This window comes from Pleurodeles waltl, chromosome 2_1, assembly GCF_031143425.1.
Source record: "Pleurodeles waltl isolate 20211129_DDA chromosome 2_1, aPleWal1.hap1.20221129, whole genome shotgun sequence".
In the NCBI taxonomy this organism is placed as follows: Eukaryota; Metazoa; Chordata; class Amphibia; order Caudata; family Salamandridae; genus Pleurodeles; species Pleurodeles waltl.
The window spans coordinates 603,783,447-603,797,423 of record NC_090438.1 but is presented as its reverse complement, the minus strand read 5'-3'; the positions used below and the strand labels follow the sequence as shown (position 1 = coordinate 603,797,423).

Below are 13,977 nucleotides of genomic sequence, written 5' to 3'. Positions count from 1 at the left end.
GTGGTCAAAGGTAACAGTATCATTTACTCCAGTGAATTGAGGACTGAAAACTGCATCATTTACTTGCCCTTTTCACTCAATTGAGGCAATTAATTTTGGTGCGTAGAGTTTTTAGTACCATGGGCCCATTTCCATCATGGAACTAAGTCTAATTATTATAATCCCATATAGGCGTTCCACACATCAGATTATGGTGAAGAAACCCCAAGACTACAAAGGGTCGAAACAGTCTCCACAACTAGCAACAAACATACTTGCTGAAACTAAGAAATTATTCCAGATTCCAGCATATGGAACATCAGTACTTCTTGTACAATTGATAGTTGTTTGTGTACTGTAAACAAACAATAAGACGGTCTTACTTCTCTCCAGTAAATTTATACTGTGGTTTCCTTCACTAGGCACACGTTGCACTTTCTATTCTTATTCAACCTGGCACCTATGTTCATGCTGTTCAGATTATGATCTATTTTCTATTATATCATCATGCCATCGTGAAATCTCCATAACCAGATGTTAGAAATGGGGTCTCTAGTTGGCAGAGGTAGACACCCTTGTCCAAGTAGGGACCACAACCCTAGTCAGGGTAAGTCATACACAAACCAAATTATCCTGTGCCCATCCTCCGGTAGCTGGGCACTGAGCAGTCAGGCTTAACTTAGAAGGCAATGTGTAAAGTATTTGTGTAATTAATCACACAATAACAGTGTAACCACCACAAAAATACACCATACAGGTTTAGAAAAAAAATAGATAATATTTATCTTAATAAAACAATGAGGTCAAAACAACAAAGATCCAATAAGCACAAGTTGAAATATCACTTTTAAAAGGTTTAAAAGATTCTTAATTCTTAGAAATAAACAATTGTCTCTTTGTTACACAGTACCTGGTATGCGTCAAAAATAAAATAACGATGCACGGAGACCGCAGAGGAGAATATGCATGGAAAAATGAGGTGTTGCGTCAACTTTTCGTACGTGGCACAGACGATGAGTCGTTTCTTTCCACACCACAAGGGGTTTGCGTCATTTTTCGACACGCAGTTTTTGGTTCCTCACTGCGATGCAGCAAGATTTTGATGCCCAGGGACGATGTGTGAAAATCCTTGATGCGCTGGAAGAAGGTACAGGCACTGCGTCAATCCGGTAGACGATGCATCTAATTTTTCCATTGCAAGGCAGGCACTTTGTTGAATTTCCACGCTAGAGGTTGGGCTGCATCGTTCTGGTCAGATGTGCAGCGATTTCTCATTTGCAAGGCAGGCTTCGCATAGTTCAGGCAAGCGTTGCATTGATTTTCAACACACAAGAAGTTTCTTTAAAGAGATGAAGTCTTTGTTGACTCAAACTTCAGAAACAGGAGGTAAGCTCACTCCAAGTCCTTGGAGAGCACGTTTAGGGAAAGGCAGAGTCCTTCCAGCAAAGTCAGAGGCCAGCAGGGCAAAAGTCCTTCTCAGCAAAGCAGGCCAGATGAGTCCTTTGGACAGCCAGGCCATTCCTCTTGTCAGGATGCAGGTGTAGGCCTAGAAGCGTCTGAGATTTGGTGGGGTCAGAGACCCAGTTTATATACCCAAAAATGCCTTTGAAGTGCCGGATACTTCAAAGAGTGGTTTTGAAGTGCCCAAACTCACCTTTCACTCTATTCCTGTCTGCCAGGGTCCTGGGGGGGCTTGATCAGTCTATTGTGTGAGGGCATGCCACTGGCCTTTGAAATGCAAGTGTCATGCCCTCCACCATTCCAGCCCAGGAAGACCCATTCAATATGCAGATGTGGCAGAGTTCCCTGTGTCTGTGGTTGTCTGGGTGAAATGCATAAGGAGTTGTCAACAGGCACAGACCAGACATTGATTGGAGACAGGCTGTAAGGTGCAGATGGTTTTAAGTGCAGAGAAATGCTCACTTTCTCAAAGTGGCATTTTAAAATAGTAATATTAAATCCAACTCACCAATAAGCAGGATTTTCTATTACCATTCTGGCCATACTAAATATGACCCGGTTACTCCTTTAAGATCAGAATCTACCACTCAAAAAATATGTGAATGTCCTGCCTTCTACCTACATAGCACCCTGCCCTATGGGTTACCTAGGGCCTACCGTAGGGGTGACATACGAAGAAAAAAAAAAGGGGGGGGGGGGGGGAGTTTAAGGCTTGGCAAGTACTTGTAAATACACAAAAGGATGATGGACAGAGTGCTGAACAATGCAAACACTCACGCCCAGTCACAGATCTGGGTTTAATCCATTGTTCTTTTGCTCACCATGCCACCCCAGTTTGGAGCCAGCCATATGCAAATCAGTCTTCAGACACAGCATCACTGTAGTTCGTCCCTGTCAAAGTGTCCTGCACAGAGTACCACTGAAACAAAATCTGACGTTTCAGGAGCAGTTAAAGATTTGGCTGTTTGCGGGATAACCTTTTGAGTGCTGGTGACCAGCACAGCACAAAAACAATCTTTAGTAGAGGACTGCTTTATAAAAATAAGCATCTGTTTTATGAAGGAAACTGCCGCATGAAGCAAAAGACAGTGCTATTGTGCATCCACCACAGAATTAGAATACCAGGCCAGAGCAATCCACTCCCATCTGGTTTAAGAAGGATGTGTGCAAAGCCAAGATGTAAGGCGAGCACACTTGTTTTAGTCACAGGACGTCATGCAGGAAATTCTAGGCTGATTTCAGAGGCTCTGTTGAGGCATGTTATCCTTGATATTATTTAAAAGAATTGAGAAAAGTAAGGTGCTTGAAGTATTCCCTTTACTGCACTGACGTCCTTTTTTGGTTCACTCTGACTAGTTTCGTAACCCATCATATTATGGCTTAACCAGTTGGACTTGTACTCAAATCCCATCTTTTTATAGCCTCATCTTAAAAAAAAGTACCTGTTCCTAACTGGCATGAATCAGCAAATTACATCTTGGAATTTCTGGGTTAAAACAGGTTTCAATACAATTTTATAAATTATAAAGCCTAAAGGAAGTGACTGTTGCACAGCGAACACATGTTTCACATCTTTTTTAACACTCAGTTTATATTGAGGGAGGAGGTAGTTAATGCATATGGACTTAGATTATTTATCTGAATAGGCAAACCGAATCATAAGTGGTAATATTTGGTCGTATGAATTTACATTTGTAAATAAAGTTCTTCATAAATGAAATTGATAACCGCGTGATCATAATGAATTATGACTTGATGTAATGCCTAAGAGAATATAATGTATGTTTAATGTGTCTACTAATCACATGCTTATGTGTGTGCGCCTGCCACCATCTCCATGGTTTTGAAAAAAAACTGATACCAATGTACAATTAACACGACCAGTTTTAATCACTACAGTAAAAGCAAGTTATTTGTGAGCTGCTACTCTTCTCTTTGTAAAATGGATTATTTAACTGATGGGTAACTGGTGCTAGGGCATGTGCTTCTTTTATAGTGGAGATAGTCCATTTACCCTTTTTTTTTTTTTTTATAACTTCATGTAAATACAGGTTTAGATTTGTTCAGCTATGGCCACATTATGTTTTTGATGAGTAGCATAACTGGCTTATTTCTGAGATCTGTGGAGACATCTATAACAAGTTTTTTTGTGTGAACTTCAGAGTTTTTGTAGGATACACATATGCAAGCATGTGACAGTTCAGTAATACTAGTGTGGGCTGGCAGCTGGTGATCCAATAGGCGGAATCTCCATGTACCTATTGGTACGGAGGTGTTAATTCAGTCACTAATCTGAAGCTCATGCCGGCCGCTTCCTACTGAAGTTCTGAGTTGAAAGTCTGATCAGCATTAGTAGTGTGTCCTGCTGGTTCCTAGTGGAGTTTCACTTTCCTGCTGCATGTCACAAATAAGGACAGCCTGGAGGCTTTCATGAGCCACTGAGACTATAAGAAGAACAAGCAAATGCATGCAGAAGAGGGCACATCATGTGAGAATTTGGGGTGGATTGCAAGTACGGCCGACAATCAGATGTCCAAAATGAACAAATTTCTTGCCTTCGTAAACAATCTTCTGGTAGATCCCATCGTACTGCAATTTCATCAGACTGCATCCTTAAACTGCAGTTCCCTTCTTAATGCCAGAGGATCCCACAAAAAAAGTGGTGATCCTTAGTCCAATTGATACAAGAGTTAAGCACTCTCTGTGTGAAATTGATGCAGCAGCCTCTGCTCATCCTTAGATAGTTATGGTAGAGAGAAGAAAGCAGTGCTTGTGATGGACTGCCCCACATGTAAAGGCAACACTAAATGTGGCAGAACTAATGCTTGAATCCAAAGCACGAGCTTATCCGTAGAGGAAGCAGTATATGGTTGTTGCACTGGCAGCACCTGCAGTTCATGGACACAATACTCAGGAGTAATCATGAAAAAAGAAGACAGTTTTAGGAGTCAGTAGGCGCAAAGAAAGTGCGCATATGCTTGAAAAAATGCACGGTAAGTCAATAAGCACCAAATTAAGGTCCTGCTTTACCACAACTGGCCAAGGAAAGCGGGAAAGATCTTGCTTGTCATGTCCCAGATGCACTAGAGCATCTGCTCAACAAACACTTTCATACATCACAAAGCCAAACTGGCGGTGGAAAATACCCTCCTTAGCAAGTGCATCAATGCTCCTCAATTCACTATCAGACGGGGAAGTACGGAAGAAAGTCAGTGCATGCCTCATTCCGCAAAGTCCATCTATGGGACTTTCCAGTGTTGGCTGCAGAGTCAAGAGGTACTCAGGCAGACCTATAGCACCTAGCAATGGAGCAACGCACAAGCAGCAACAAGCAAAGCTTTGACCAGTCAGTGTGTCTGTCACATATAGGTTCTAAACTGTTTTGGGTAGGGTCTTATAGGGCATGCAAATCCAACATATTTAGGTCATGCAATAGTGGTGTGGTAGTTGGATGTTGGAGATCCCTATATTAATTTGGGGTCAAAACGTCAACAGTCCCATATGGTAGGGGCAGAATGCTTTCAAACAGAAAAACTAAGTTTGATGGACTTGTAAGAAATACATGTATATGAAATTTCCTTCACGTTCAAAACAGACTCCTTGCTATTAACTAAAGATTTTTTAAGGTTTTCCTAGTGCAAGCCCCCATGCCCGGAGACATCCAGTAATAACCCCCCCAGTTAGATATTGCTGACGAGCAGTTCCTTTCCATTTAAAAATTCTGCCCGGGTCTGTAAAGAGGTCAAAAGGGTTTCTGGACACACTTCCTTCACTATAATGTTTCAGTTGTCCGATTTTTCCCCCCAGGCATTGAGCACCCAAGAACTATCTTTTGGACCACTGCGCAATCATTTCTTCCATCTTCATCACTTTCCTCCAACTGCCCAATCAAGACATTCTTGTGTTTCAAGCATAATTAAGATCCTTGCAGTTCAATGTTATCAGAACTGCTTATAAAACATGTCAAAGTTTTAAGAGCATCCAGCCCAAGTTTAAGATCTGTGGTTTGGTTAATAATTTTGTCCACGGTCTGTTATGGTCCCAACTTATGTTTAGATTATTTCCACTCAGCTGAGGGGGCGTTGACTCCGACTAACCAACCCCTGGAAAAGGCCTCGATTCATCATTACCGGTATCTCTGCCTTTAAAAAGGGTACAAAAAATCAATCATCATGGCTTTTTATGGAAAATCCGATATTCCTTGCGGTAACCGATTTCTTGGAAAAACAAAAGCATGTTTCTGCACTGTATCTTCGATATGGGAGGGCCAGAGCTAGCGTACCACTGTTTCTCCAAATCTGTACAGATGGTGCCACTTGATTTAAATGTATTTTCGGTCTTCGGAGACCCTCTAGCTCCGTATCAGCCGCCACAATGGAAGTCAAAAATTCCAGAGCTACCCAACCTGAATGCAGAGTGGTTCCAACTTCAAGCAGTGTAGCTAAGCAAAATGCTGTGCTGGCAACTGGAATTCCTTACTAATTCTGGCAGAGGGTCTCTGCTGCTAAGAACTGCATCTCACCTGTGAGCAATAGAGACAATCTGCTTGACAGCAGGTTGTGCAGGTGAGAGGGTGGAGTACGACAGTGATGTCTTCACTCCGTGTAGGACTTTGGTTCCAGTTGTCCTGATCGTTGCAAGTTGCAGCTTTCCACGTTAACTGCTACACATTTCAAGCCACAGCCCGTAAAAACAACGGTCCTGAGCAGGATCCCTGACATCATTTGGAATGCTTCCCAGTAAAAGAAACGAGCCAAACAACTTCTTGGACTCTACACTCGTTACAATGGAATTTAGTCCGATATGAATCTCCGAGTTAACCACTACCAAAGAAGGGAAGGGTAAGGATTGTGGGAGTTGTTTAGACATACTTCAACTGCCTTTGGTTTTTCACTGTAGACTGTTTGCCACTTAAATACTTCACATTTTCTTTCTATTTCAAACTATTCCTCATTGAAAGTTTAAGTTAAACTCACATTTTACACACTGCTTAGGTTTTTGCCTCTACTCGTGCAAAAACAGATTGACAGCTTTAAAATGATCTAATCGATTTCCTGCCCCTACGTTTTTATTTGGATCCGGGCGAAGGGGGGGGGAGGGAATCATTGGGTAGCCGTTTGTCACACTTTAAAAAACAAAAACAAAGAAAAAGAACACTTGACGAACACGAGGTCGTCATGCAGAGTGGCCCACAAATTGCACTGTATCCATGGCACAAATTTCGCACACCAGTTAAATACTGATATCGCAGAGTATTGCATTTACTGAGTGGGCAATCTGTGCACCAGTCTTATCTACATACCTAGCAATGAGGGATAACCTGTTGACAGCACGTGTTACTCCCCGTTTAAAGGGTTGCAGACTGAAAGTGTGCCATTTGCTTGCCCAATTTGCATCAGGTTCTACCTGATGAAAACTGTTCAACCAGTGTGCATAGTTCGCATCCAAGCTTTAATCCCAATTTAAGCAGAAGCAGGAGTTGGTGTCTGAATCCTAATTTGCACCCACATCAGAATGTGTCTAAGCGGGTGAAAAAAAATGTGGCATATAGCTTAAAAACAGTTGCTTTCCCTATTGCAAAATCAGGACAGTCCTGTGCAGAATACATGAGGGGAGCCCTCAAGCCATATTTGTGGACTATGAACAAGGCTAGTTGATCCATCAAAAACGATGTACAGTAGTTATGTCTGCAACACCATTTGCCCCTTCTGCATATAAAATGTGGTACACTCCAGTTCCAACATGTAAAGGTGTGAGAGACTACCAGAAAAAAACGTTTTAAAAACAGACTCAAAGTAACAAATGGTAGTTATGATCAGATATACTCTTACCAGAAAATATTGTAAGAATCTGTAGTGAACGGTTACCTTGATGTTTAGTGGAAAGTGGGGATAAGGTAGGATAGCTCCTTTTGAGAGGCCTATCATTGTTTATTGCCTCCAAACAGGTAGCCCATCCGGGAACCGAAGGCAGGTTTTTGCCAATTTAGAGCACTAGATCTACTATGAGAACTAAGTATGTTAGATTTCTAAAAATTGGACATTAAATGCAGGACTATACTATGAGGAGCAGCATGTACAAAGTTCAAAGCAGATTATTGGAAATACACTACAAACAACTGATCTGCCCATCAAATGTCAACTACGGAAAATATTTTTTGTGTAAACTGGATACACGACCTGCAGTGCCATTGGGTGATAGGCTTACATATACTAACTCACTAAAGACAAGGATTGGGAAAATTTATTTTTCGTTCGGATGTTACTATCCTCAATGAATCAATTATTCACCCAAAAAGTATGTGTGTAAATTGGGCAAACTGCAACAAAAGGTGGGACCACTTACTGTACAGTAAATACCAAATCACTTTTCAGATAGAAAGTTCATCAAAATACCTATTTATTTGTTATGTAATCCATCGTTTGGCTCAAGGGTCCAGGCTGGCAAGAGTGTTATTTAGAAGATGGAGGAATAAACACGTTTTAGCTCAATACTACCTTGATAAATATAGGTAGCAGAACACTGGACCTCTGAGAAGCGCAGTCAGGTTTGTAGTTCAATTCAATTGAATGAACATTTCAAAAACAAAATCTCTATCTGTACAAAAAACGCACACAAAGGAAAATGTCATCAGGTAAAAATAAAATGTTAGACAAAACACAGAGCGGCTGTCAACATTAAACATCATGAATGACACTAGGGAGTAAGGCAGTTTATAGCCAAGGAACCTTTAATTTAAGTTTTGTTAATTACAGCTGAATCAATTGTTTGTCTTACTAGTGTTAGAAATTATTTTTGAAAGCATACATTAAAATGTGCGCCAAATAGCCTTCCATGGGTTTGCTAACCTCAGAGCATTAAGTTGCAGATGAAGATTGAATAAAACGCCCTTTCTCCAATCCAAACAGCACTAGAAACCAGCTGTAATAAGATCACCAAAACTTTAATAACCACTGAAATGCCTTATCCTAATTTGATGTCAGTAAAGATAGAGTACTATATCAAATGAACTGCTGTACCCCACAAATTTATAAAGAAAAATCCCAGACCAGTTACATGTTAAACCAACCAAAATAAATTGTTTAATACAGCATTGCCCCCTACTGTACTCCAGACATTTTGTAGAGTTGTAAATAGCAGGTCTCACTATTAGCAATTCTAATTTCAATTTAGGCAAGTCTAAGGGTTAAATTTAACAGCCTTCAGTAAACGTCAATGGGACTGGCAAGAGACAAATGAAAAAGCCTTTAAAATGAATTAATATTGTACATGTAAAACTCCAGCTGTCTGAATTATACACCATTTCTAGACCACCAGTAACATGTCATACAACTTCTACTAGTCCAAGCACAAACTCATCACTAGCACATACTTGAGTAGCATTGTGAGGTGTGGAGTGATACTGTGTGGAGTGGAGAGGCACTGTGTGCCACTGAGTGAAATGGCACACTGCAAAGCACTTCAATACCTCGTCAGGGGTAGTAATCTCCGTAAAATACAATTACAGTGGAGTGAAGTGGCATTGAGTGGACCTGAATGACACTGTGTGGAGTGGTATTGTGTCATGCATTCAAGTATATGTCATCCCAACTAAAATTGTACTACTGCCATCATATTCCATCAGAGCTGTTCAAATGGTTACATTAAGCTTGCTGTAATGCTCCAGAGAGGCCGATCTGTTGAACAAAAAAGTATGATGTCTGTTCACAAATACTTACTAGGAGTACCATTTCCTGGTCTACTTCTGTAAGTTCTTATGAATTCGTGAAAACCACTAATTCAAAGACATACCATGGGTGCACTTTTATGGCTTTCTTTAAGAATTGGGTCCCTAATTAGGTCTAGCGTTAAAGATGTTTTTATTACATTTATAGTTCTTTATCGGCTGGCTTTACTGTGAGTGATCGCATTCGGCTCTTCCACAAGAAATATATTGGCACACAAAGTAGTTTTGTTCAGTGCCAGGAACTATTGTGGCAATCAGTGGCGTAACAAAACTGGCGGGAACCCCCTCCATACTCACTCAAGGCAGGTGCTGTGAAAGGGTGCTGCGGGGCCTTTCACGCCACTGGTGGCAATGTGTGCTTTTTGAGACCACACGTTTTTTCTTTTTGCCAGTGTTTGCTACAATGGTGAGTGCCTGGCAGCTCTCACAACAATAAAGTGCTACAGAAGCCATGTCAAAACAAGATATGCATTGACGAAACCAAAACACTAAAAAAAAAAAAAAAAAAAAAAAAAAAAAACATCCGATCAGTCGGCTTTGCCAGTGCTTGTTTATTTTCATGCTTCCCAAAATCATGTTTAAAATGGTTACACTGAGTTCCCATTAGGAATATGTTTGGGAAATACTAGCATGCATCAACACATTTTACTAAATGATGCTTCAAAGAAAAAGCATCTAAAATTTCATAGTAGGGATACAATTTTTTCCTACTTGCATTTTTTCCTGAACATTTTATTTTGAAAGCAAAGAATCATCACACTTGCTTACAAGCTTCTGCAAATATTTGCATCTAATCAGAGCATTCTGGGAGCCTCCTATTGTTAAGCTTTTTAAACGTGTATATTTTTTTTTTTTTAGCTGAACCACTGTCAGTGGTGGTGTGACCTTAAAACGTTTATTAACAGCACTCACACTAATAGTGAAGGCTTCCCATTAATGAACCATAAATACAAGTTTGAACAGCATTAACATTAGCTTAATGCACATATTTCCTCAACTGCAGACAGTTCCCTTCTATGTAAACTTGCAGCCAAAGGGTTTGTGCTGCAGGGGGTTGGGTCTACTTGTCCCAAGGGCAAAATAAACATGAAAACTTGTTGCCCTTGACCGCAAATCAAACCGTTGTTACGGCATCGTAAGTATAATAGCAGGTATGTGAATAGACATAATGGGCAAAGTTACAAGGACTTTTTAAGAACAGTAGCTGAATTCTGTAAAGTGAATGAAAAAACACTGAAGGGGTGGGTGGGAGAGGGAAGAAGCACCATGGACAAGGTGGGCTTGAAGAGATATTAAGAAATAGTACCTCAATCACATATGAAGCAGCAGACAGACACTAATCAGGATAATCTGTACTTGGTCCATTCTTCACAGAAAAAACAAGAAGTGATGCCCAGCAAGCGCTGGCCAATTAGAAGCAGCAAATAAGTGACAATAATGATAACAAATGGTAAGTAATGAGCTGGCTCCAGGACCTTAAGTGTAAACCAAACCCCTCACAGTGGAAAGTGCATATGCCGCCGGTGGGCGAGACCCAATGAGGCAGTACTCTTTGGATTGGTGGAAGCTGACGCACTGCACCTTTACTGCCTTTAATCAATGGTTTAAATTTGTTTCCTTTCAACAAGAGGTGTATGTCCGAAGGGTCAAATGGACTGAAAGCATAGTTACCAGTACGGGAACAGTATCCCCTTTGCACACTACTATTCCACCCCCAAATGAGGTTCATATTAATCCTGTTAAACCCATGATGTTCCTGATGTTAAAAAAAAAAAAAAAAAAAAAAAAAGTTGCTTCACCGCTGATGTTCCAACAGTTGCATTAATTCATCATCAAATCAACATGTATCTTCATGAGTTATATTATATACGTATCAAATGATATACATCTAAAGTGTAAGTAAACGCTTTGAAGTCAGATTTTAAGGTCCCAATGTATTTCTAAGGGTCAAATGGATCAGCTCTATCTACATAAAGTCTTCATTGTCACAAAGAACGCCTTCCACCTGCAGCTCCTCAAGTGGGCCTCTGCATCTCCTTCTGGGGACTACAATGGTACCTGGCAATAAGGATGTCCCGACTTATTTTGTTGCAGTCTCTTTATTGGTCATTAGGTATAAAACTGAGGGCATCAGAGAACATGTATAGACCATAACAAAACACAATGACCTTAATACAACACCATAGATCATTCTGTTCTGACGTCTCGATGCCCCTGATGATGAGGGTAAGCATTGGACTTGGGGGGGGGGGGGAGGGAACTAGTAATCCGGAGGTAGGAGGGGTAAATGGGTGTCAGATCATCGATGTGGTGATGAAGCATATACCGATAGGAAGGAGGCGGCATGTAGTGGCATCTGTTCTGGCTGAGTAGCCATTGTTGAGGTCTGGAAAGTACTTATTTAACTGTATGTATGTGGGGTTTGGAGAAAAAAAATGGTGTCCAAACTAAACGATTCAAAACTGCTACTCTATTCATTTGCGGCTAACTTGTTGTGGCCAAGCCTCTATGGCCATTAGTTCCCTTCACTAGTTCCCAAGGGTTAACAACTTCCAAACAAGACCTGCCTAGCACACACACGACCTTACAAACACCTGACCACGTCAAGTTTCCTGTCCTCAGCTGACTAAACACTGTATATCAGCCTCCGTGAACTTACTACCGCTCCTGAAGATGACAAACACGTGGAAATGAGGTACAACGTTGCATTCAAAACGCTTAGCACTTAAATTCTCTGCAAATCTACTCAAAACTGGCCCGCATAAATTAACACAAAGCAGTGAAGTCTGACATTACACACTGAGCCTACTGCTGCCAAACCATCTGGCTCTTTCATGCCTGCCATCTAAATTTCTTCTTAGACTGCAAAAGCCTTCCAAAGAAATAATGGGTGACGCCGACAAATAAGAAAATCTGCATCATCTTGTTTGTATGTTCAGCTACCACCCACTAACATATCAAAATGTTATTTTATTTAATTTCCACGTCAACTTCCAGACGAAAGCAACCGTCTGCCTCTCTGTCGTTATCGTTAGCTACTTCTTCTCTATCTAAAGTGTAAAATACTCCCTTTCCCCTTAACCCACGCTTGTGCATAGCTGACAGTGCCAACTCCTTGGCTGGATTTTTTTCCTACCCTCAGCTTGCGCCAAACCCCTTGGTGTCTGTTTCTACAGTCACATGCATTTCCACCCAGGCACGCCCTTAGTTAACAAACCTAGAACCTCCTCTTTACTCTCTATACCCACGCGCTTCCTAAATTTCAAGTCGTTTGCATGCCTCCAGTAGAACGTCTTTCCTTCTGGGATTTTAGAGCAAGGAACCCTCCACCCACGTTTACATGCAAAAAAGTAACTCGCTGCCAGGAAAATACACCACACCCTGGCTCGCAAGGCGCTACAAGCAGTTTTCCACACGTAAGGTCCCCCTGCAAAGTACATTAGAGGATATCAAAAGCACCAACTATGCTGTGAGTTAATAAGAAAACTCTTAGTATAAGCATGCACGGTTTGGTTGAGATATATGCTCTGAAAAGGCTTTCCGGTTTCAGTAAGCCATCGCCGTGCTAGTTCCCAAATACAATTTTCAATAAATAAACCAATCATCATGGAAGCAATGTGGTGTGAAATACACGGACCAGCGCAGGTAAATTGGTACTTTCACCACATAGATTAAATACTGTCGATCTCTAGCCAGAACTACCGGCACTGCGTCTTTTCAAATGCAAGGTCTGAGTCTCGGCTATTAGATGCCCTGGCACAGCCATGAAGGCATCCCTGGCACAGATACGAAGCCAGCGCAGAGGACCTGCAGCTGGCGATGAATACAAAACTCACGCACCTCTGTGAAAGGGTCCATCCTACTGGCAAACTCGGACTCTTCTCTCGGGATCTAGGGCTACGAGGAACAGGTTCACAGTATCCTTTCTCCAACACAGAACGTTCGAATTTGAATTTCAGCGCCGTCGCTGTGGGCGCATGCGCACCAGATGCCTCCCCCTGGGCTAGGCACAGCGGCTCTCGCTGTCACTCGGCGGAAGTGGCCGCTCCAAGTGGGTGTGTTGTTCGTCGTACATAGAAATAAACTACTACAGAGTCCGGAAGAAGTGAAGGCTCGGTAACTTCCGCTCTTATTTCACTCTGTTTGGTGGCCATCTTGTTGCCTTCGTAGTGTACGTTCCTGACATGCGACTTAATTAGCACAATGCTTGTTCATCTTAATATTAGGTCGTCTTATCAATCACTATATATATTTCAAGGCATCCGATTTATGCACAAATGTACATTTGAAATGTAAACAAAAAATTCGATGTGTATAGTTTTTATATGGATTTAGTTTTGCTACAAAATAATGAAAGATTCATGGTCTATCTCTCAAAAAAATGGACCAAGTCTTTTAAAATTCCATAGTTATATATATATAGTTTTGAGTAACTTAGTACCTTGGGGGTGCAAGGGCTTTCCCAGTCTCCCCCTGGGCTGATTCAATCAATCAATCAATCAATCTATAGAGCGCACTACATACCCGTTAGGGTTTCAAGGCGCTAAGGGGGGGGTTAAGCTGCTACTGGTCGAAGAGCCAGGTCTTGAGGAGTCTTCTGAAGGAAGGTAGGTCCTGGTTCCGTTGCAGGTTGATTGGGAGAGTGTTCCATGTTTTGGCGGCGAGGTAGGAGAAGGATCTGCCGCCGGATGTCTTTCGGTGGATGCGGGGGACGGTGGCGAGTGAGAGGTCTGCAGAGCCGAGCTGGCGGGTGGTGGTGTAGAAGCTGAGTCTGTTGTTGAGGTAGGCAGGTCCGGTGTTGTGGAGTGCTT

General features: G+C 41.7%; 1 protein-coding gene across 1 annotated transcript in view; it reads right to left on the bottom strand.

The window, feature by feature from the left end:
• The window catches only part of ANLN (anillin, actin binding protein), a 207,525-nt gene extending 194,361 nt beyond the window's left edge, over nucleotides 1-13,164 (bottom strand). The window contains 1 exon segment of the mRNA XM_069215555.1: nucleotides 13,007-13,164. Coding sequence (XP_069071656.1) covers nucleotides 13,007-13,024 — 18 coding nt within the window. The 5' untranslated portion in view covers nucleotides 13,025-13,164.
• Between the last annotated feature and the right edge of the window lie 813 nt (nucleotides 13,165-13,977).